At 52.1% G+C, this 21,324-nt stretch overlaps 1 protein-coding gene across 1 annotated transcript; it reads right to left on the minus strand.

Moving 5' to 3' along the window:
• Positions 1-1,914: 1,914 nt before the first annotated feature.
• On the minus strand, positions 1,915-20,324 carry LOC308556245 (phospholipid-transporting ATPase IK-like; the record flags this gene model as incomplete). Its single annotated transcript, XM_081135424.1, has 29 exons — positions 20,153-20,324; positions 19,593-19,648; positions 19,046-19,137; positions 18,453-18,566; positions 17,733-17,831; positions 17,363-17,424; positions 16,757-16,829; positions 16,557-16,627; positions 16,018-16,100; positions 14,806-14,964; positions 14,415-14,503; positions 13,682-13,869; positions 13,190-13,584; positions 12,638-12,826; positions 12,430-12,560; positions 11,375-11,539; positions 11,139-11,250; positions 10,532-10,607; positions 10,210-10,297; positions 9,688-9,928; positions 9,377-9,600; positions 6,391-6,474; positions 5,600-5,833; positions 5,267-5,405; positions 4,945-5,072; positions 3,669-3,881; positions 2,508-2,741; positions 2,106-2,285; positions 1,915-2,004 (listed from the first exon to the last, which is right to left on the minus strand). The coding sequence occupies exons 1-29, from the start codon at positions 20,272-20,274 to the stop codon at positions 1,915-1,917; spliced, it is 4,131 nt and encodes a 1,376-aa protein (XP_080991550.1). The 5' UTR covers positions 20,275-20,324.
• Positions 20,325-21,324: the final 1,000 nt, after the last annotated feature.

Genomic DNA, 21,324 nt, shown 5'->3' on the forward strand with positions numbered 1-21,324 from the left:
CATGCCTCTTGTTCTATTTTATTCCTAAGTTTATTTTGTACATTAGATTCCACATATGAGTGAGATCATGTGATATTTGCCTTTCTCTGACTGGCTCATTTCTCTTAGCATAACACTCTCCAGGTCCCTCCATGTTGTCTCAAAGGGTAATAGGTCCTTCTTTTTTTTTAGAGCTACATAGAATTTCATTGTGTAAATGTAACACAGCTATTTTATCCACTCATCTATTGATGGGCACTTGGGCTGTTTCCAGATCTTAGCTATTATAAATAATGCTGCTATGAACATAGGGGTGCATATATTCTTTCTGGTTGGTGTTTGGAGATTCTTAGGATATATTCCTAGAAGTGAGATCACTGGGTCAAATGGCAGTTCCACTTTTAATTTTTTTGAGGAAATTCCACAGTTTTCCATAGTGGTTTTACCCACAGTAGAGCTTCTTTCAAAGTTGAAGTCAGTCCTGTCACATTCTGCCATTGCTTTATCAACTAAGTTTATGTGATAATCTAAATCTTTTGTCATTTCAACAATCTTAATAACACCTTCACTAGAAGTAGATTCTGTCTCAAGAAACTACTTTCTTTGCTTATCCACAAGAAACAGCTTCTCATCTACCTATTAAAGTTTAATCATAAGATTGCAGCAATTCAGTCACATCTTCAGGCTCCACTTCTAATTCTAGTTCTCTTGCTGTTTCCACCACATCTGCAGTTATTTCCTCTAACTTTGGAAGTCTGGAACTCCTCAAAGTCATCCATGAGAGTTGGAATCAACTTGTTCTAAACTCCATTAATGTTCAAATGTGGAAAACCACTAAGAAATGCATTTTGTAAGGTTATAGCTGCCATAGATAGTGATTCCTTTGATGGATCTGGGTAAATTGAAACTTTTTGGAAATAATTCACCATTCTATTTGCCATTAAGAACATTCATAATTCATGAGAACAGGTGTCCCAGCTGGTGGCTGAAGCCACTGTGGGGTCGGAGAGGTGGCTCTCACTGAGCAGAGGCAGGAGACCAGCAGGAGAGAGCTCTGCGCCCCTCCCCCCACCCCCTCTATTTGTCTCCCCCTCACCTCCCTACCTGTCCCCCTCCCCCATCCCCATCCTTCCCACTAAGCCTCCCAGGGGGTTGGTACATACAGCTCCCACAGAGCTGTGACAGTCCCCTTCCCCTTCCTTGCCCCCTAGGCGTGGAAGGACAAACCCTGATCTCAAAGGCTGACTTTCAGAAGATCTAGATTGCCGTGAGAGAGCTACTCTACCACGGAGGAAAGCAGACTCAGAAGTAGGTTGTCTATGAATGCTTAGCCCTAGTTCCCCAGGAACTTGTGTTGTGTGATGGACGAGGGGGTGGCTTCCTTTCTGGCTGCCCCCCGTTTCCGGCTGGGGGGCCCTCTGCATCTGACCCCTATCCGACCCACAGGCAGGGAACCAGCTATCCGAGGCCAGCGAGGCCAGCCCAGAGTCAGACAGTCCAGAGTCCCTAACTGGAGCTCTGCTTAGCCAGGCTCGATGAACTGCTGCTGCCACCCTGCCGGCCGCCCACTAGGCTCCCAGATAGCCATCTATTAGAGCTGGCTTTCCTGACTTCTTGTTCCCATGGTGGGTCCTGCTAAATTTTAGCCAGTCTTTTTGGAATTAGTTTCACTGGTCACATCTAGTGAATCCCCCACAGCCAGTATAGGATTTCCCCTCACACTGTGGTTTCAGTCCCTGGAAAGCCTTCTTTCTAGTCCCTGACTTGATATGAAACCAGTGGCTTCCAGGTATATGTGCTCCCTCCCTGTCGTCGTTCCGGTATTCTAAATACTTAGTCACAGTAGTCAATAATCCCGAAAGTCTGTCCTTGGAGTCCTTTCTCTCAAATCACAGTCTGGAGTACACGTAGCTGCTCTTTCTTCTTGGATAGTGTTCACACCTGAAAATATGTTTTGGCCAGAACCTGAAGCCAATCACCTGGCTCGGTGCCACAGGCCTGCTGATGGTGGCCTTTGGAGAACGTCTGAGGAAAGCGGCAATGTTTACAGTTTGTTGCAATTTCAGCCATGGGGTACAGAATGAAAAATCAGGAACCCATAGTCTGGTGACAAGTGGAGTGTATACCTGGTTCTGGCATCCTTTGGGTGGTTTTACTGGAATATTGGAGCCCAGGTGATGCTGTGCAACCCCATCTGTGGCACTGGCTGTGCTCTGACAATGTGGTGAGTCTTTTGTGATCAAACAAAATTCACTGCTTTGGAGGGCAGTACCTGGAGTATAAGAAGTGGGTGCCCACAAGCCTGCCTATGATAAAAGGGGTCAAGGTGGAGCTATGACATGCCCATGCCGGGGTGGGGGTGGGGCCTCCCATTCCATGCAGCCTGTGACAAAACGGCCTCCGGTTGGCCACTCTACAGAATAAATTTTCTTAATCATTTTATGTTACCATTTACTCTTTGGGAGTATAACTCAGGAACAAATGGTCAGAGGGCCTTAGGACCAAAGGAGCTCCTACGCTCAGCCCACCTTCCGGGAGCGATCTGTTCTCCGCGGAATCAGCAGAGGGAGTGGGTTAGAGACGGACGTGGAGCAAACAGCAGCGAGAGTCAGCAGCGCGCCCCGGAGGGCCCGGGGCGAGCCCAGGCCGCAGGCCATCCTTGAGGCCAAAAGTCCGTGTAGCACGCACTCTGGAGAGGTGGACTCGCTGCTCTGAGTAAGGCTTCTTCCGCAGGAAGGGTTATGTGGGCACCAGTGCTTTAGCTTTAGAAATACATAGAAATCTTTAACTGAAAAAAACAGCATAGCGTTAACCTCCTAATTTCTGTCCTTAGTGTATGAACAGCTACACAGTTTTAAAGATGTTTCCTTCTAGGGCACTGTGGCTCTTTATACACTTAATTGGATTTTAATATCTATTTATAAATAGCAGTATAAATTCAAAGGGGAGTCCCATCATTTATTTGGCAGAAAGGAAACACTGACACCCCAAGGATTTGGCTGAGTGGCTTTGTATTACCTAGGCCAGGGAGCCCATGGGCCCCTGCCCTTCTCCCAAGACAGGGCTGTCATCAGTGCTAGGCATGTCAAAGACATGTCATTTGTCCTTTATCCAAGCAGTGCTTACTCAACTCCTGCTCTGTGCAGACATTGTTAAGTGCTGAGAAATACTCTTTAATTTGGGATTTTATTCTTCCTTTACCATAGCATATAGTTTTGTGTTTTGATTTAAATCACAAACCATTGATTTCTATGTTCTGTAGAATGGAGTCAATTCCAACTACCACCTCACAGGGGGTGTTGTGAAGACTTAGAAGAATGTCGAACGTTTTTAATACTTAGACGAGTGATGACACAAATGGAATCTATACTGTGTAAGAGTTACATGAAAATGGACATTCAGGTAACTGTATTAGACATGAAAATGTGTGTTCAAAAGAGCATTGTACCAACTCAAAACAGTATTAATTTATAGACTTCGTGGCCTAATTAATTTTTCATTATTACATATACCAAAGGGGAAAAAAAAGGAGGACTGCCCTTCCACAGTCAAGGAGGAGCTCACTGCAAAGGCGGGCTGTGTATGCTCAGAGGACACCTTCCCCTCAGTGCTAGAGCCTATTCTCCCCCAGGGATGACGTCTTCCACTGGCGCTAGGGTGACTCGATGCTCATGGGCAGTTCATCAGACGACATCCATGTTTGAGGCAATTTCTTCATCAGATGGCATTGCGAATGTCTGTCTGTGGATGCCTGGTGTCCTCCGCAGAATTGTGCCCTGTGTGATGAGGTTTGCATAGCCTTCTTGGTGGGAGAAGGCGTAGCTGGAGCGCCGGGCGCGCGGCGCCACCATGATCTCCTCGATCGGGACCTCTTTCTCCTCCTTCTCCTCCTCCTCCTTTTCCTGCTGAGCAAAGGGGAAACAGGGTCATCAGGCTCCCCCGCTGCGTTGATTGCTCTCAGGTCACCTGCTCCCAGTGGCCACCATACATTGGCCAGGCCCTTCCCTACCCAAGTTGACCCTGTGACCTGACTCTGGGTCAGCTAGGAGGTGACGGAAGTGCCCTCTTATGGCAAAGGCAGGAGAAATTAACCATGGGGCAGCCATGTCTCCAGCCTGTGTGGCAGAATGTGGCAGGTCTGTGGCCATATCTTTGTCCACTATTCCAGTCAATTCTGCAGCCCATCCTAGCTGCAACTGGTCCTTCTAGGTTTCTGTTACCTGGGCCAGTAAGTCTCCCACCCCCCTTTTTCCACTGTGGTAAAATAGACATTATCCCATTTTAACCATTTTTAAGAGTATAGCTCAGTGGCATTAAGTACTTTCATTCACACTGTTATGTAACCATCACCTCCCATCCAGCTCCAGAACTTCACAAACTGACATTGTCCCCATTAAATACTAACTCCCCCAGCCTCTGTCTCCCACTATCTACTTTCTGTTTCTATGAATCTGACTCCTCTAGTGGCCTCCTCCTATGAGTGGAATCACACAATATTGTCCTTTTGTGACTGGTTTATGTCACTGAGCATAATGTCCTCAAGGTTCATCCACCTCATAGCAGGAGACAGAATTTCCTTCTTTTTAAAGGCTGAATAATATTCCATTATGTGGGTAAACCATACACTGTGTTTATCTATTTATCTATTGATGGACAGGCACACAGTGGTGTTTCTAAGCTCCTCCTTTTGCCTAAACCTTTTCCAGGTCATTTCTGTCATCTCAACCCCCAAGTCCTAGATAATTCATGGTGGAAGTCTAACATTGCCAGCACTGGATCCAGGCTGGCTGCCTCCATCCCAGGAACTATGGTTTTTTCCCTGGGGTCCTGGGGCCTGTTACTTGCCCCCCCTCCCCCGAGGGCATGAGGTGTGCGTCTGGGTCTCCAACCCCTTACACCGAGCTCTGCATCTCTTTCGAGTTCCTGCTTCCAGCATTGTGCAGTGGGGACCCCAGCCACCCTCACCTTGGGACGTGGCTGCTTGAGGGCTTGGTAAATGATACGCAAGGCCAGTACGGGCAAGGTGTTCAATGACACATTCAGCAGGACCACCAGCAGGACGGTGGGGTGGGACATCACATTTCTGTCAACATCTAGAGGAGACAGGGAAGGGTTATGGCCTGGCCAAGGGCAGAGCCTCCCCAGAGCCTGCTCTGGGCCCCCTTTCCCGACACCCCACCTCCTTCCTCGCCCTTCACCCCCAAGATGCCTTTGTGCAAATTCCCTTAAGTCACAAGTCCCACCCATCTCCAGGGCTGGCTGCCCTGTCCCCTGCTGGGGGGCTCACACAGAAAAGGGAAGGTCTTGGGGGAGATTGTGAAGAGCCAGAAGCTCTGACTGGTCCAAGTTACGGCCGTGTAGAAGCAGAGGCTGAAGAAAATGGACAGCACAGTCAGGACCGTCCAGTACTTGATGATGAGGATGACCTGAATAGGAAAGAGGGTTAAGCCAGTGGGGCTAGGACTCTAGGCAAGGCTCTGTGGAGGAGGCTGAAGGGTGGCACCTGCTAAGGCCTCTCAGGCAGGGTCACCAGGTGATGAGACATCCTTGGCTGGTGTCCATGGTCCCACCAGGGGTAGGACAGGCAGCAGCCCTGCCTACCTCCATGGTCCCTGCCTACCTCCATGGTGACAGTCAGCAGGCCCGACAGGGACATGACTGTGGACAAAGACTGATAGTCACTGAGGGGCCCAATAATGTCATAGCTGATCCATAGGGTCATGAAGAAGTTGACCAGAGAGGCGCTTGTGCCATGGACAATGGCTTGGAAGAAGACCCAGTAGTTGAAGAACTCATCCTTTTGGCCAGCAATGTACAGCTTGGGGAGTTCCAGGCTCTGCTTGGCGCTCACATCCTGGGGTGGGGGTAGGGGTGAAGGAATTCCGGAGGTTGGTTTTGCAGCAACATGCATGCTCAGTGTGCCTGAACCATGCACGTCAAAATGGTGAATTTTGTTACTGGTGTTTTAGCACAGTTTAAAAACTTAAAAAAAAAAGAAAATGCAAAGTTCTGTTCCTCAGGTCACACCAGGCATGCCACAAGTGCTTTTCATTAACCATCTGTGGCTGGTGGCTCTTGTCTGGACAGCATAGGCATGAGGCACTTCCATCATCCTAAAAGTTTTACTGGACTGCTTAGTCTGGATCACTTAGCCATACCTCTCTTAAACAGGAGAACCATCTCTTCTTATCCCCTCCCCACTGTGTGGGGAGATGGGCAGACAGGGGGACTGAGATTTGTGAGTGGTAGCTGGGCAAGAGGGTTTCACCCACCATCAGGTTGGGCAATGGTGGGAACAGTAGTAATCTCCCAGCCCTGCCCCCACCTCAGCTCAGCTCCCCAGGGGGAGAAGGTGGGGCAGAGACAGGAGCATCTACAGGGAAGGAGGAGGCAAGTCCTAGGCCTGCTCACCTGCTCGAAGAGCCCAATGTACAGAACTGGGAGGGTGGTGTACAGCAGGTTGAAGAGAGCCAGGTACCAGCCTTCATACAGAGTCTAGGGAGGAGAAAGGATGGGAGAATGTGGTTAGTGGTAAGTCTTCAGGTGCCAAATGGCTAGAAAAGGAAATGCTCTTTACCAGGGGACACCCACCCAAGGTAGCTCTGCACCTGGGGAGGATTCCCAGAGAGTTAGAAAATTGCATTATAATCAAGGGTTGGGTTAAGTTCTGATGGAAGAGAAAAGGCAGAGAGAGAGAGAGAGAGAGAGAGAGAGAGAGAGAGAGAGAGAGAGAGAGAGAGAGAGAGGCAAGAATCTAATTCTTTTAAAATAGAATCTTTGAGTGTTTTAATATGTGAGCTGCAAATAAAGAGCTACTGGAGGGAAAATGGCTAAAAAGTGTGGGTTTTCGTCATTTTAGATTTAGGGAGTCATTGATGGATAAAAAAGAGTTGGAAGAGATCCCAGCAAACAATGGGCCCAACTAACTCCCTTCCCAATGCATGAATCCAGTCAAGTTAAAGGATATGGGACGGGGCGTGGAGGGAGGGGTCAGTTTCAAAAACCATTTTTTAAAATATGGACAAAAAGGGGCCATATGCTAACCTGACAAGCTCAGGGAAGGCCTGTGTGGCGGCCTTGCAAACTCAGAGACTGAAAGTAACCAGAAAGGATGGTCTGAAATTAAAACTTTTTAACTAAAAACAGTTTATGGCAAGTACTCATGTCCTAGGTCTGTATCTTACTGACAAAGGTCAATCTTTACCTTAACTGAGCCTATTGTCTTTTTGCATCTATGATAACATATCTTTGGAATGTCAAGGTACTTTTCCTTTTTCCAGACTACTCAAAGCACAGGCACCTACCTCTCTGTGGAGACCACAGATCCCCTCACTGTTGTTGAGTTGTTGACTGAACTATCCTGTACCCATCTATGTGAAAGATGTCTATCATTTTACTTTTCATCCAAATCCCAGAGGTTTCCCAGCTTTGCTTTCTCCACACCTCCCTAATCTATCACCAACGGATTTCATGTAACCCACTTGCATCTGCTCTTTTGATTGTAATGTATAAAATAAGGTACAAAACTGCCATTCTCTGGAGCATTATCTCAGTCCACTGAGATTTTGCTTCCCGGCAATTTGGCTCAAATACTCACAAAAATTCTCTGTAGGTTTGAATGTTTCTTACATTGACAAAAAAATTAAAAAAAAAAATTTTTAAATTGATTTTTAGAGAGAGTTAGAGAGAGGAGGGAGAAACAAAACATTGTTTGGCTGCCCTCTGCATGCCCTCCACTGGGAATCGAGCTCGAAACATGGGCATATTTCCTGACCAGAAATCGAACCAGCAACCTTCTGGTGTATGGGACAATGCCCAACTGAGCCACACCAATCAGGACAAAAAAACCATTTTATGTGCATTCTGCGAGTAAGCAAAAGAGGAATGATCAAGAATTGTACAAGAATCAAGTTTCTCCCTGCTGGAAGAGAAGAGTCATAAAGGAGTACCTGGAGAAGGCTAAGCTGAACCTTGTCTTGTGGGATTGGAATCAGAAGTATCAGTGTGAACTCAGTTTCTTAATATACACAACATAGGTAGATGGATAGACATATAGATAAAAATAGAGATGTGTGGGCTAATATGTGTACATTTCCTAACTCTGTCTACTAAGAGGGTAATAGCTCCCCAGTAGCACCGAGCAGACACTGAGCACTTAGCTCTTGGTGTCTAATGTTACCCTTCTCTAATGAAAAGAACCAGGGCTCCTTATGGGAGTGGCTGATTCCAGGGCTGGGGCAAGGAAAGAACAAACTTAGCCTGGAACCTCTTATAGCACTAGAAAATGAAGACACACTTAGGGAAAAATCAGGCCCATGTCGAAAGAACAAACTAGGGAAAATTGGAGCAACAAAATATATAATAAAAAATATCCAGGAGTCCATATTGATAAAAATAATTTCATAAATAAATGAGGGAGAAGGAATGGTTGGTTCTTCCTACAGAAGAATCCCAGTTAAGAAATGTAGAAAGATGGAATGCTGTCCTCACTAAGATCAGGAACAAAACAAGGATGCCAGCCCTCACCGTCTCACTGGGAGTTCTAGCTCGAGCAGTTAGGTAAGGAAAGGAAATAAAAGGCATCCAAATTGGAAAGAAGGAAAGAGAAAACACTATCTTTATTTGTAGGCGACATGCAGAAAATCCCAAAGGATCCACCAGAAATCTCCTTGAGTCAATAAAGAGAATTTAGCAAACTTGCAGGGCACAATCAACATATAAAAAACCCATCTATTTCTTCTACACACCAGCAAGAAGCAATCCCAAAAGGGAATTAAGAAAACAAATTCCATGCACAGCAGCATCTAAAAGAATAAAATATCTAGAAACAAAAAAGTAAAACAATATATATTTATTCAAGGGTGTCCTCTGGTAAAGCTCCCTCTCAAATGCCTGGGTATCAATGACAGGGAGCTTATTCCTTATCATGACTGTCTATTTTCAGACAATTTCCTTACACGAGGGGAAATCAACACCCTATAACTCTTCTAAGGCTCTAGGAAGCACATTTATTCTTCACCATGATACTGTCGAGAGTGTCTTGAAGTCAGGTACCCAGCCCCCACAGTCTCTTCTTCTCTGGGGTTCAAGCTTTCCCTCTTTCCCCTAGGAGATCTACCCTTTGGAGCATCTGCTGCCCTGCCCTGGCTTCAGAGCTCAAATTTAGTCAAATATTCCTGAAAATTTTGGGTACAGAGCTGATTGAGCAGGAACCACCCCCTCCCTTTATCTGGACTTTATACCTCTATGAATGCAGCCATGGAAATGGTTGTATGGCCCTGCCCCATGAGGATCCCAGAGTGTGAGTAGGCAGTGCCTATCACCCTTCTGGAGGCCATGAGAAGGGCACAGTATCCCCATCCAGAGATTCCCCAAAGGGTTGTTCCCTCCAGTGCACCTGGGCAGTGAAGCCACTATAGAAAGCGAACCAGATCTGAACCATCATCATAGTCAGCGTCTTGTAGATGAAGTAACGTAGGAACTTGCACACTCGCATGTAGGACCAGCGCCCGTGCACCAGCAGCAACCGCCTCAAGAAGCGGAATTGGGCCAGCATGTAGTCGCTGTTCTGCACCGCCTGCATGCCCTCCTGGCCTGCTAGCCCTACGCCGATGTCCGCAGCTGCAGGGGCAAATGCAGTGTGTTGGTCCTGGGCCACCCCCAGCCCACCACAGGCCTTCCCACCCAGACCTGGTGCCCACCACCCACTCTTGATCATATTGACGTCGTTGGCGCCGTCCCCAATGGCCAGGGTCACCACATTTTGGTATTTTTTGACCAGCGCCACAATCAAGGCCTTTTGCTTGGGCGTCACCCGGCAGCAGATGACTGCTTGGCACCTAGAGGCCAGCTCCACGAAGGCCCGCTCCCGCCACGCCTCCGGACTCTCTTGGGTGTTGGGGTCCTTATTCTGCCGTACCAGCCCTGTTTTGCTCCTTATCAGCTGATCCTGGCCAGCAAGGGAGGGTGGGAGGAAGGGGACACATCAGTCTGCTTGTACCCCTCCCCTTCATGAACATCCCCCAACTGGACTCTCCTCCCTCCTGGCCTCCTGCCCCAAACCCCAGGCTGGACTTGACCACATGGGTTCCAGTCCCTCTGAGAACCATCTCACAGCGTGGCTTTCACTTTGGCTTTTCCAACAGTCCATTCCCACCCCCAGTCTGCTGCTCCTCTCAGCCCCCTCCCCTGTGCCAGGGACCCCACAGTCAGGCCTGGGCTGACACTGACCAGAAACTCTCCACTAACGATCATGGCGGCCGTCTTGACCTGTGGCAGGTTGCTGCTGCTGCTCTCCAGGTAGGTTTCCAGGATCTGACTGCAGGGACCCATTTGGGGCTCAGCCATGTCCAGGCACAAGCTTCCTTAATCCCCTACTCCCAGCTGTGCCTCATTTTCCCTCTCTGGTAGTCTAGTCAGGTGGAGGCTGAGGACACTCTGCTGACCCCCAGGGCCACACTCCAGGGCCACACCTGGGTGTTCACCATCCCCCACCCTCACCCTGTTCCCTGCCCCCACCCAGTTCATCTGCTACCAACCCCCAACTCCTTACGTTATCTTCTCCTCCTCTAGAATGCCCATGTCCTCAGACAGCAGCTGGCAGGCATAGCCAATGTTCACTGCGGTCTCTGCAAACCAGCCCAGCTCAGCCCCCTGCCTGGGGGCCATGCCCACCCACCCTGCCCCACTCCTGGCTATGGCTATTGGTAACCCAGGCCAGCCAATGAGAGCCAGCCCTGAGACTTTGGCTGCAGCTCTGAGCAAAGGGGCCTGCACTTTGGCTATCTGGGGCAGGGGCCAAGAGATCGTCAGACCTATCATGCTAGGGACCATGGGCACTTTTAGGAACCCACAAAAATGCTTAATTTATTTTAAAATCAGAATAAAAAGTTAATATGTATTCTAGCTTGTATATTTGTCTTTATACCAACACAGCTGTAAAACATTATTTTAAATATTTTGTGTGTATGTGCCTCCAGCCCACACTAGGGCTAATGGGGACCCTGCTGGCACCGGTCTGAGGGAGGTGCCTGGGGGACCCCAGTAGTTTTAATCATCCCATTTCCTCCTTCCCCAGGACAAGGTAGAGGGAAGGGACAGGCTGATGGTGGGCACGTATGAGTTCTCTCCCATACATCGATGGCCGCCCTGGGACCTACCTTGCTTGTCCCCTGTGAGTACCCACACTTTGATTTTCCCTTGCTTGAGACACTGGATGGTTTCAGGGACGCCATCCTGGAGCCTGTCTTCAATGGCTGTGACTCCCAGCAGCTGGAAGGGGGTGGGGGAGCCGGGAACAGACTGAGCAGGGACCCAGCAAACCCTGGCATGAGTAGGAGATCCATGGTCTCATAGCCAGGGTGCTGGAGCCCCCTCACCTCCTGTGCACGCCCACCTGGAGGTTCTGCTCCATTTCCTCGTACACTTGGTGCAGGGCTTGGGCCCGGTTCTGAAGAAGGATGCTGGCTTCCTGGTGCCGCTGGCGCCACTCCTCATACTCATCCTCATCCACCTTCTTGTAGGCCAGGCACAGTGTGCGCAGGGTCTGTTCAGCAAAGGACTGGGAGCCGGCCAGGCGGGCAGGTGCCACCCTGTCACCACTCTGCCTCCCTGGGCACTTCTCCAGCCACCACTCCCCTCAGCCCCTTCTCCCTCTGCCTAGGCCCCCTGAACCTCGCCTGCACTTCTCCAGTTCTTAGAGACTAGCTGCCTGCCCCAGACTCCCCCCCCTGACAGAGCAAGGCACTCTGAGAAGTCCTGAATGAGGGGCCCAGGACATTCTTTGCACAAACACCCCCCTTGCTCCTGTGCTGGGTGATGCTGGGGAACCAGCAAAGCTCTTGGGCAACCCCAAAGGGTCAGGAGGGAAAGTCTCTCTGGAGGTGGCAGAGCCCTGAGGACCAAAAGATCCTGAGTTACAGAGTAAAGGAAAGCATCCAAGCAGAGGGAACAGTGTGTGCAAAGTTCCTGGGGCATCACCTGAGCATGGAGAATACTGCAAAACAGAAACTGGGGTCCTGAGGAATGCCCTGGGGGCAAGGAGAGCCAGTCTAGAGAGCCAGCAGGAGACACAAAGACAGTTTGAAATCTTGGCTGAGAAGTTTGGGCTTCACACACAGACAAAAGATTTGGGGCTGAGTGTGTCCCAGAACCCAGGCCTGACTGGAAGAGGTTTGGGGGTGGGGGGAGCATCCAGGTTCAAAGGCTAAACACAGAGGGTATCTTGTGTCACTTAGAAAAAAAATGCCCCCTCTGTGCAGGTATAGCATGGAGTTCAGCTTTCCCTTGCCCATGTGTGTAGGGGGAAGGGCACAGCCTGGTCAACTGTACATGACTACCCTGTGTACCTGAGGCCATTTCTCTGCATAGCCTCTTCCCCTACCCTTCCTCCCTCTATCTTCCCTCCCTCTACCCCCTTACCCACTCTCCCTCCCTTCCCATGGGACTCACAGTTAAGGCCTGTTCTGTGGCCACGATCATGGTCTGCTCTTTTTTATACACGTCTTTCTTATGCAAGCATTCAAAGAGGACAGTGTCTGCGCCTTTGGTGTAGAGGTAAATGGAGCCCTCGGGGTTTCGGACTGTGGAGGGAGAGGCTTGGCTGCCCATAAGCGCTCCCCTTCCTACCCATCTCCATCCCTGGGCCTAGGGTGCTCACCCAGCACGGACATCCGTTTTCGGACACTGTTGAAGTCCATCATGGCCAGGACCTGGTACACCCGCTCCTCCCCGAGCTCCATCACCGTGATGCTGTCCTGTGTGCGTGCCAGGAACACGTAGCCATAATTCCGGGCCGCTGAGACCAATGCCTCCTCGTCAGGGGAAGCTGCCTGGTACAACAGTTGGTCTGACAGGGGAGAGGACCATGGGAGTGGGATGGGGGAATGGCACATTCACTAACAACTTGCTTTCTTTTTTGAGGAATCACCACCCATCTCTGATGCCCAGGGGAGGAAATGGACACAGTGTGTGCTCATCAGATAATGATAAGACAGTGGTCTCTTGGGCCAGTACAACCTCTAAGCTGATGGGCACTTGGGTCCCAGTCTAGATGCCCCCCCCCCCCCCCCCTCAGTAACAGATCTTGAGCCCCAGGCCTGAACATCTTCTAAGCTGGATGACAGGAGCCTTGGGGGTTGGGATGGACTACTCAAAGGCCAGAAAACCACCTCAGAAGCCTCAGGGTCTGGGCAGCCAGTGAAGCACTCACTGTCTTTCTCTTCCACCATCACCGTGTGGCAGATGGCCAGCAGGCGCCAGAACTCCTGCACCATCTTGTCCTTGTTGCTGCGCACAATGCTCACGAGTCTTGTGTTTTTGAAGAGCAGCTTCCCATCGGCAAATTTGTTCCAGAGGAAGGGGTTCCCTTCACGTAGGGCTTCCTCCTCGTCCTGTTCGTAGACAATGCCGCTGATGCAGCACTTCTTGAAAGTCATGATGTTCTGTGTGAGCGTACCAGTCTTGTCTGAGAAGATGTACTCTACCTGGCCCAGCTGGACATTGAGGCTGGTGCTTCGGGCTTTGGCAGGTATGCCCTGGGGCTCGTAGTACATCTCCACATCCCAGTCAATGAAAATACTGTTCCCCAGGTAGATGAATTCAGCTCTGTAAACACACACTGGGTCATGCCCTGTCATGAACCACCAGAGCTCCCACTTCTCTCCAGCTGGGTAGTAGGTGGGGAGGAGGCTCTGGGACTCACATGATGAACATGGCCAGGGGCATCATGACACTGAGCAGGATGAGAAAGCTCAAGAACATGAAGAAAGACTCGCTGGTCATTCTGTACATGTGCGTCTCAAGGACATAGTTGTGCTTCTTGAATTCCGTCACCTTGCTCCAGAAGCCAAAGGTCAAAGCTATAGAGGTCAGCACCACGCATATGAAGATCTGTTCAGAGAACAGGAGACAGTGGAGCATGTGGAGGGACCCAGGGCAGTACAGAGATACCATAGTGTAAAAGACAAACAGAAGATGAGAAGCCCCCCTTACTCAAGCTCTGACATCAGGATGGGGGGAGCGGGGCTGAGAGGTGGTGGCTGGCAGTGCCCGGGGAGGGGACTTGCAGGGATTTTGTTGGATTTTGTGGCTGCTATTATAAAAATTATTACAATGACTTTTATTTAAAAAGACAGTTGATTAGGCAAAAAGTTGAGAATTGTTAAATAAATATCAATGGAGAGTAGACGAGCATTTTTATTATCTCTTGTGGGTTTGGAAAAATGTGAGGATTGAGACATTTTTTTAATATTGTGATTATAAGAAGATTCGCTGGCTCACAGATGTCTGTCTGCAGGATCAGGCTGCACATATTTTGCCGAGGAAGGAAACTGGGGCCTGAAAAATGACAGCCGGGGCTTCTGTCTATGGGAGGAAAGGGCCCTTTCCCTTCCCTCTTCTGTGTCCCCCTCCACCTCCACCCCAGGGAAGCTCACCAGGACCACCAGCTTGTTCATCATATTGTCTATCTTGGTTTTCTTCAGATGGACCTTGCCACAGTTCTTCATGATCTTTGTGTCAACACCTGCAGTTTGCATCAGTCAGTCCACCTGCCCATTTATCCATCTCATCCTACATCTGTTACCCCACCCCTCTACTCATTCAACCACTTACCTGCCTAGCCACTCATCCATCTACATACAAGGGTGCTGGCTCAATATATTTATTTCCAGTTTTAGAACCCAAGGTTCTATAGAAACTGTGCCAGGAGTCCCACATCTTTTGGCAGCCAGGCCCTGGCCTTGTAACCTCCTGCCAACAACTTCAGGGTTCTCACTCACCCCTACCATGACAGCTCATGCTACAGAGACCCCAGAGTAGCCATACCAGCATAGATGACCATTCCGTAGCAAGTATCTGTGTTTCGAATCTTGCAGCCACGTAGAAGGATGTTGCCACTGTCCAAGGGGTATTTCTTGCCCTCCCACTCCAGGCGTCCCGTAAAGTAGTGCATCCGACTGTTGGGTTCTTCACACACCACCGTGCCTGTGGGAAACAGAGCAATCAGGCAGCTGAGGGGTATGGCTGGGGTCGGGCCATGCCTCTCCAATGGAGAGTGAGGCAGGGTGTGGGGAATACTCCCCATCACCTTCTGGCTCCAGCCACCCTCACACTGCCCCAAACTTGCCCCACTAGCACCTCCACCCCCTGACATGCAGCCTCCTCTCCTGGATGCTCCAAAAGCTGGTTCTGTTAAACTTCAGGGCCTTTGTGCATGCTGTCCCTTGTGCCAGAACTCACACCTTCTCAAGGAAACCCTCTCTTCCGACCCTCCAGCCAGCTCAGATCCTCCCCACCAAGCCACCTTCCTCCTGGTTACAATCCTGGGAGGCCACTAGACATTTATTCCTGCCAGTGGTGTCTTGAAGGCCTGAGAGTTCCATGAGAAGAGGTGCCAGCCTCGTCTCCGTCATGCTGGGGACCTTGGGACCCAGCCCAGAACCTGGCATATAGTGCCTGTCATTTCCTCAGATAATATGAAAACAAATGTAACCAGTGCTTGAATGTCAGGAGCAAAAGGTCTGTGGTTCAAGAGAAAGATTCTGCTCCGGCACCAATTAGAGTAACTTGTCTTTGCAACAGGACAGGGAAAAAATAATGTATCTTTTTGTTGGGCCTTGGGCAAGCAGTACTTATAAGCCCACAGGTGTGAAATGTCTCACTTTTCAGGTGGGGAACAAATATATACTGTGATGGATGAGTCGGTTCCCTGTCTCTGTAGACACAACAGGCTGCTTTTTTGGTTAAACAGTGAAAAACATTTGATTAACGTGATCGTTTTAAAAAGAAAATGTCTGATAAAATAGTGCAACATGTTCTTTAATAATAACAGAAAACTCCCCGACTATTACATGGATTCAAAGGACATGAAACAGGCTTGGGATAAGCTGGCCTGTTAAAAGCTATTTCACCCCACTCCAGCAAACCCCATCACCATCCTCCAAAGCCCAGTGAGGTGCGGAACTTTCATGCTCACTGTGCAGAGGGGCAGACAACGGCTCAAATGGGGTGGATGGTGGATGAACTGCCACATCTCACCTTGGAAGGAAGCCATGCTCTTTACATTTTTCAGCTCACGATGCGTCATTATCAGGGCCTGCCTGTACTTCAAGTTGGTCTCTCTGGTGATAAGAAGGGGAGCTAGGTAAGAAGTGGGGACAGACAGCATTCAGGCAAGGCAACCCTAGCCCCTTTCAAGAGTCACTCAAATATGTTCACTGAGCCCCCACTGTTTGCGCCAGCTGCCAACCACGACGCCGAGGCCCAGAGTGGGAGAAGGGCTTGCCCAAGGTCACACAGGACATTTTCAAAATGGCTGAGGGCAAACCCCAGGCCTTCTTTTGGGCAGGTGCACCTGGAGCACAGTATGGCTTCCAGAAATGTTGATACAAAGAAGGCGAGTCCCTTCATCTGATTTAATGTTATTGCCCCCTGCCAGCTTGCAGGTGCCCCACAAGTGCTCCCAGAATGAATGACCTAAATATCCCATTGGGCTTGGGAAGCCACATTTTGTGGCCGTTGGGGAATGGGGAAGACCTCACTGGCTCCCAGATCCCTAGTGATGACCTGAGCCTCACCCATCAATGTCAGCTGTCTCCACATAGCACAGGCTGTTGGGCTCCGTGCTGGACAGCAAGAGCACATCGGCCTGGGGTGGGGAGAGTGGGGATGGGAGGAAGGAAACATCATTGCAGGGGAAGACAGGAGGAAGAGAAGTGGGATGGCAGCCCCAACCCCCAGGAGTGGAGAGTTCTGGGCCTGGCTCACACCAGCTCACCGGGACAATATTGTCTCCATGCAGACAGACCAGGTCCCCCACACAAAGGTCCTTCCATTTTTTACACAGAAAGCTGTGGGAGGAGGGTGGCAGGTGTGAGAGGGGGCCCCAAATAGGCCCATCTTTGGAATCCTTGGCCTCCGTGCCACCCCTAAGCTGGAGGAACTGTATGAGGTGGGGGCTGCAGATGCCCGTGGTGATTTGCTTCCTTGCGTGCCCACCTGCATGTCTTTGGGGGGGGGATGGGTCTCAGCCCACTCAGGAAGTCCAACCTTCCCTAACCTTGCCCCCTCCTTCCAGTTCTGTATCCAAGCCTCTTCAGACCTTCTCTGCCTCCCTTTCCAACTGAACTCTTAGGCCTGCCAGGTTAACAATCAGGTCCTCAGCCTTTGTCCCCCATCACAGGGCACACCCCCAGGCCTGGTAGACAGCAGGCATCTAATAAGTAATGGCTAGGTCCCTGTCAGACATCAGACTCAACCAAGATGTCTGGGGGTATGGAAGGTTCCGGGCACTCTGCTGGGCACCCCTCCCTAATATGATCCCCCCAAAACACACACACAGCTGTGCTGGATGAACGTCCCTACACAGTGCCAGAGGCCTCACCTCTCTCCCACCAGCATCTTGCAGGGCCTGTTGTTGATGGTCCTGTCACTCCTATGTCGCCCCTGAGTCAAAAAGGGTGGGTCAGAGGGGTGGCCCCACTCTAGCCATGCCCCTTACATCATGCCCCCAAACAGCCCTGGTGAGGGCCCAGGAATAAAGCACAGATCCAGCTAATACATGTTTGCTCAGATAGTGAGCCCATGCCAGATATATCTGTCCAGGGATCCTGGTGGGGGAAGGGAGGGACAATGGCTATTAGCAGCAAGGGCCAAAGGGCCATGAGGCACCTGCACCTATCCCTTGTGGCAGCAAGACAAGGACCCCACCCTGCCACCAATTCCCTCCCCAGCTGTCCCTCAACCCCACTTACAATGTCATCTACCAGGTCTCTGGTGGCCCGGATGGCAAGGAGGCAGATGAGTGGGGCAAAGAGGGCGAACCAGGGCATCGTGGCGATCTCAGGAAATGCGGCCTGACACACAGGGTGGGTCACACCGATCCACCATCCCTGGACAATCCCCACAACTGCCTTCCCCTGCCCTCCCATGCAGCCCCTCAACCTGGCATCCTGTGTCCCACCTGCCAATATCACCTGGGCCTGGGGCCAGCCACCTCTCCCCAACAAACCTTGGAACAACTTCTCTATTTCCACTCACAAGAACCTGCTCCCAACTCTTCTTTCCTCCTCACCCTTTGGGGTCAATTCAGTGGACTAGGGCCAAGGTGGTCATATGAACAAGGCCGTCCATCTTGGGGAGGAGCTGCACCCTCTTTGGACCTGGAGGATCCACTCATGCACCTTCATCACTGAACACATATTGATCACCTCTTGTGTGCCAGGCCCTGGGCTGAGCAGTGAGGGACGCAACCATGAGGGTGCTCCCAGTGTGTGAGGAGCCAGACACTGCTCCCCCTGCTTCCCCCACCCATCCAACCAAACCACCAACCACAGAGATAAACCCTTTTACACCTCCCATGTATCTACAGAGCCATGTGTCAAAGGTAATCAGGGAGGAGGTGATTAGACTATGGGGAAGGAATGGTGTGCGCACAGGTGCTGACTCCTGGGGCCACCCCAACCCTGTCCTACCTGGAGAATGATGACAAGAAGGAAGTAGGTGTTGGACATTCGGTGGAACTGCTCGTAAAGGTTTAAAGGCAGGAAAGAGAAGAAGTTGTACTTGGTGGTGTGGATGATGTTGCTCTGGAATGAGAGCCAGTGTGGGGGTACTGCCCAGGCCAGGGCCCCACTTTGGCCTCACCCTGCCCTTTGACCATATCAACAACAATTGAGCACCCAGTGCATATAAAGCCTCAAGCTAGCTCTACTAAGAGCGAGCTGAATACAAAGCCCTCAGGCCAGCATTTATTGAGTGCCAACTGAGTGTAAAGCCTTTAGTCAGCATTAATTGAGCTCCTACTGGATGCAAAGATTCACTGAACAAGGCTGTTACCCCAATATTTCACAAAGTGAGTTACACACACACGGAGATTTTATGTAGATCCTGAAGTACTTTGAAGGTTTAGTATTAACTTATTTTAATGTGAACTGGGGGGGGGGGGCAAGGAGACACAGGACAAATTCTAGCACCAAACTGGTCATTTGCTTATGATTAAAACTGGGGATAGAAGTAGGCTGGGAGGGTGGAAGTAGGAGAGAGCGGTGGGGCCGGGGCCACCCACCTTGTACTTCTTCCTTTGCCAACACAGGAAGACCTTCTCCTTAAACTGGTCGTTGTAGGTCCTGTCATTGGCCTTCACCTCCCAGGTGAACGCTGAAGCCAGTGAGAGTGGGGAGTTGCACGGGGTGCAGACAAACACCACCAAATGATCCCCCAGAAGAGGGCTCACGGGCACCTGAAGTAACCAGACACTGAGGATGCCTGGCTCTTGGCCACGGGCGTGGAAGCCGGTAAACCACCACCACCCTGGGCCAGTGTCCGGGCTCCGAGGACAGGCCCGAGAGAGCCACTCATGCCCACTCCTGCTGCAGAGGCTGCCGGCCCAGCCCGGGCAGCCCAGCTATTTCGGGTCTGCAGCCTCCAAATCCTGAGTCTAGCATCCAGTCATGGGGTTTGGAGTCTTGGGAACGATTTGCAACCCAGTAAGAACCCCGTGGTGGGCCGGCGGAATGGGCTTGGGGAGTCTTCCCACCAGCCACACCTCTGCAGTGCTCCTTGGCTTCCTCCACTGACCCCCCACGCCCCACAAGTGGCCCCAGAACATGCACCTGGTATCTTCTCCTCATCGTCCTCGGCATAGGACAGGCTGCACACGCTGGTGGAGCTGTTGGGAAGAGGGGCCCAGGGTCACACCGGTGGCCCGGCCCTTGCCAGACACTGCCCATTATCGCTGCCTTCTCCAAAGGGTCACCTCCCACTTCCATCAGCTTTCCCTTCCCCAGGGTCTGAAGGTCCAGCCGCTGGCCCTGTGTCCTTCCCCGGGGTATCCCCGGCCTCCACCGTCCCTCCGCTCCCGCCGGGCCACCATGGCCTCCCTGCTGCCCCCTCCGGCCCGGTTCCCACGCGGGGCTCGACGCCCTCTCCCGGGAGGGCTCGTGCGTGCTTGCTGCTGGCTGCCCGGGCCCGGGGTTCCGGGACGGCACCAAGCGTGCGTACAGGGCCCAGCTGCCCCGAGGTCTGAGCGCGATCCCGGGGCAGGTAAACCACGCCGGGGGCAGGCATCAGCCGTTACAGCGGCCGGACCCGCCCCACGGGCCGCGATGCCGCCCCCAGCCCCCTCCCCGCAGCGCCACGCCCCTCGCGCATGCCCGGTCCAGCGCCTCCTCACCCTTCTGGCTTCCGCTCCGAGTTCTCATTCCCGCCCAGCTTGAACAAGCACCTTTTCCGAGCTCGCCCCGTGCCTCGGCGGTCCCCCACCCCAAGCCTCATGGCCTGCTCTTCCCCGAGCATCTTCCTCGGTCTGGGCAGCCGCTGAACTTGGACACCTCCCTGGTGCCCAGAGCTGCCGATGGAGTGGAGCTGTTAGAGCCGTTAGAGCCTTTGGGGGGCTGGCAACGGTCCTGAGCCGAGCTGCGCAGGCGCGGGGCGGGGCCATGGCAATAGGGCGGGGCTTGCGGAGGGTCCTATGGGCGAGGCCAGAGCTGGAGGCGGGGTCTGGAGGGTCCCTGGGGCGGTGCCCGCATAGGGGGCGCTGCAGCGGGCCTTGGGCAGGGTCTCGCCCGGCGGGGTGGGATTGGGGGGTTCTTAGTGAGGACCTGGGTGCCAAGGGGCCCGTCACTTAGAGCTGGGACCTTGTAAAGCTGGTCTGAGTAAGGTGGCGTGGGGCCGGCGGAGGTTGGGTGCGGCCGGCGTGGGACTAGGCGCCCGGGACTGTGTCCCCGGGTGGGCAGACGTCCCGCGCAGGCGCGTGGCTGCGCCCGGCGGGGGAGGCCGTTGGAGGCGCGGAGGCCGCCCCGGGGCCGGAGGAACGCGGGGGGTGCGTCCTGGCGCTCGGCTGGGGCTCCCGGTGGGGCGCTTCCTGAAGCAGGAGATGGGGGTGCTGAGGCTGGAGCGGCCTCCCGTGGGAGATGGGGAGCGAGAGCCAGGGCGGGAGGGTGTGTGGAAGGGGTCGCTAAAGTTAAGGTCCACTTGAGATTTGAGGCTCATGGGGGAGAGGCAAACTTGGGGGCACAGGGGAGATGAATTAGGCTCCATGTTTCACATTTTCACTTTCAGGAGCCCCCTGAAGAGTGGAAATTAGGAAGGCACCGGGCTCTGGGCACTTCCCTCCCGGCCCTGGGGCTCCTCGCGCTGGCCCAGGCCTGGCCCGGGATGGGGGTGCAGATGGGGGTGCCTGTGTCTGACTGTGCCCTAGTGTAGTCTGCCCCCCGAGACGGCGCCCTCCTCGAGGCCCCAGCATCACTCATGAGCAGGCGTTGGGAGAGTGAAGGAATGAGTGGAGAGTGGGGGTTCCTCCTTCACTGGAGCAGCACCCTCGCAGTCACCTCTGTTTGGAAGCCC

The sequence above is a fragment of the Miniopterus schreibersii genome (genome assembly GCF_964146895.1).
Source record: "Miniopterus schreibersii genome assembly, chromosome: 4".
NCBI classification, from domain to species: domain Eukaryota; kingdom Metazoa; phylum Chordata; class Mammalia; order Chiroptera; family Miniopteridae; genus Miniopterus; species Miniopterus schreibersii.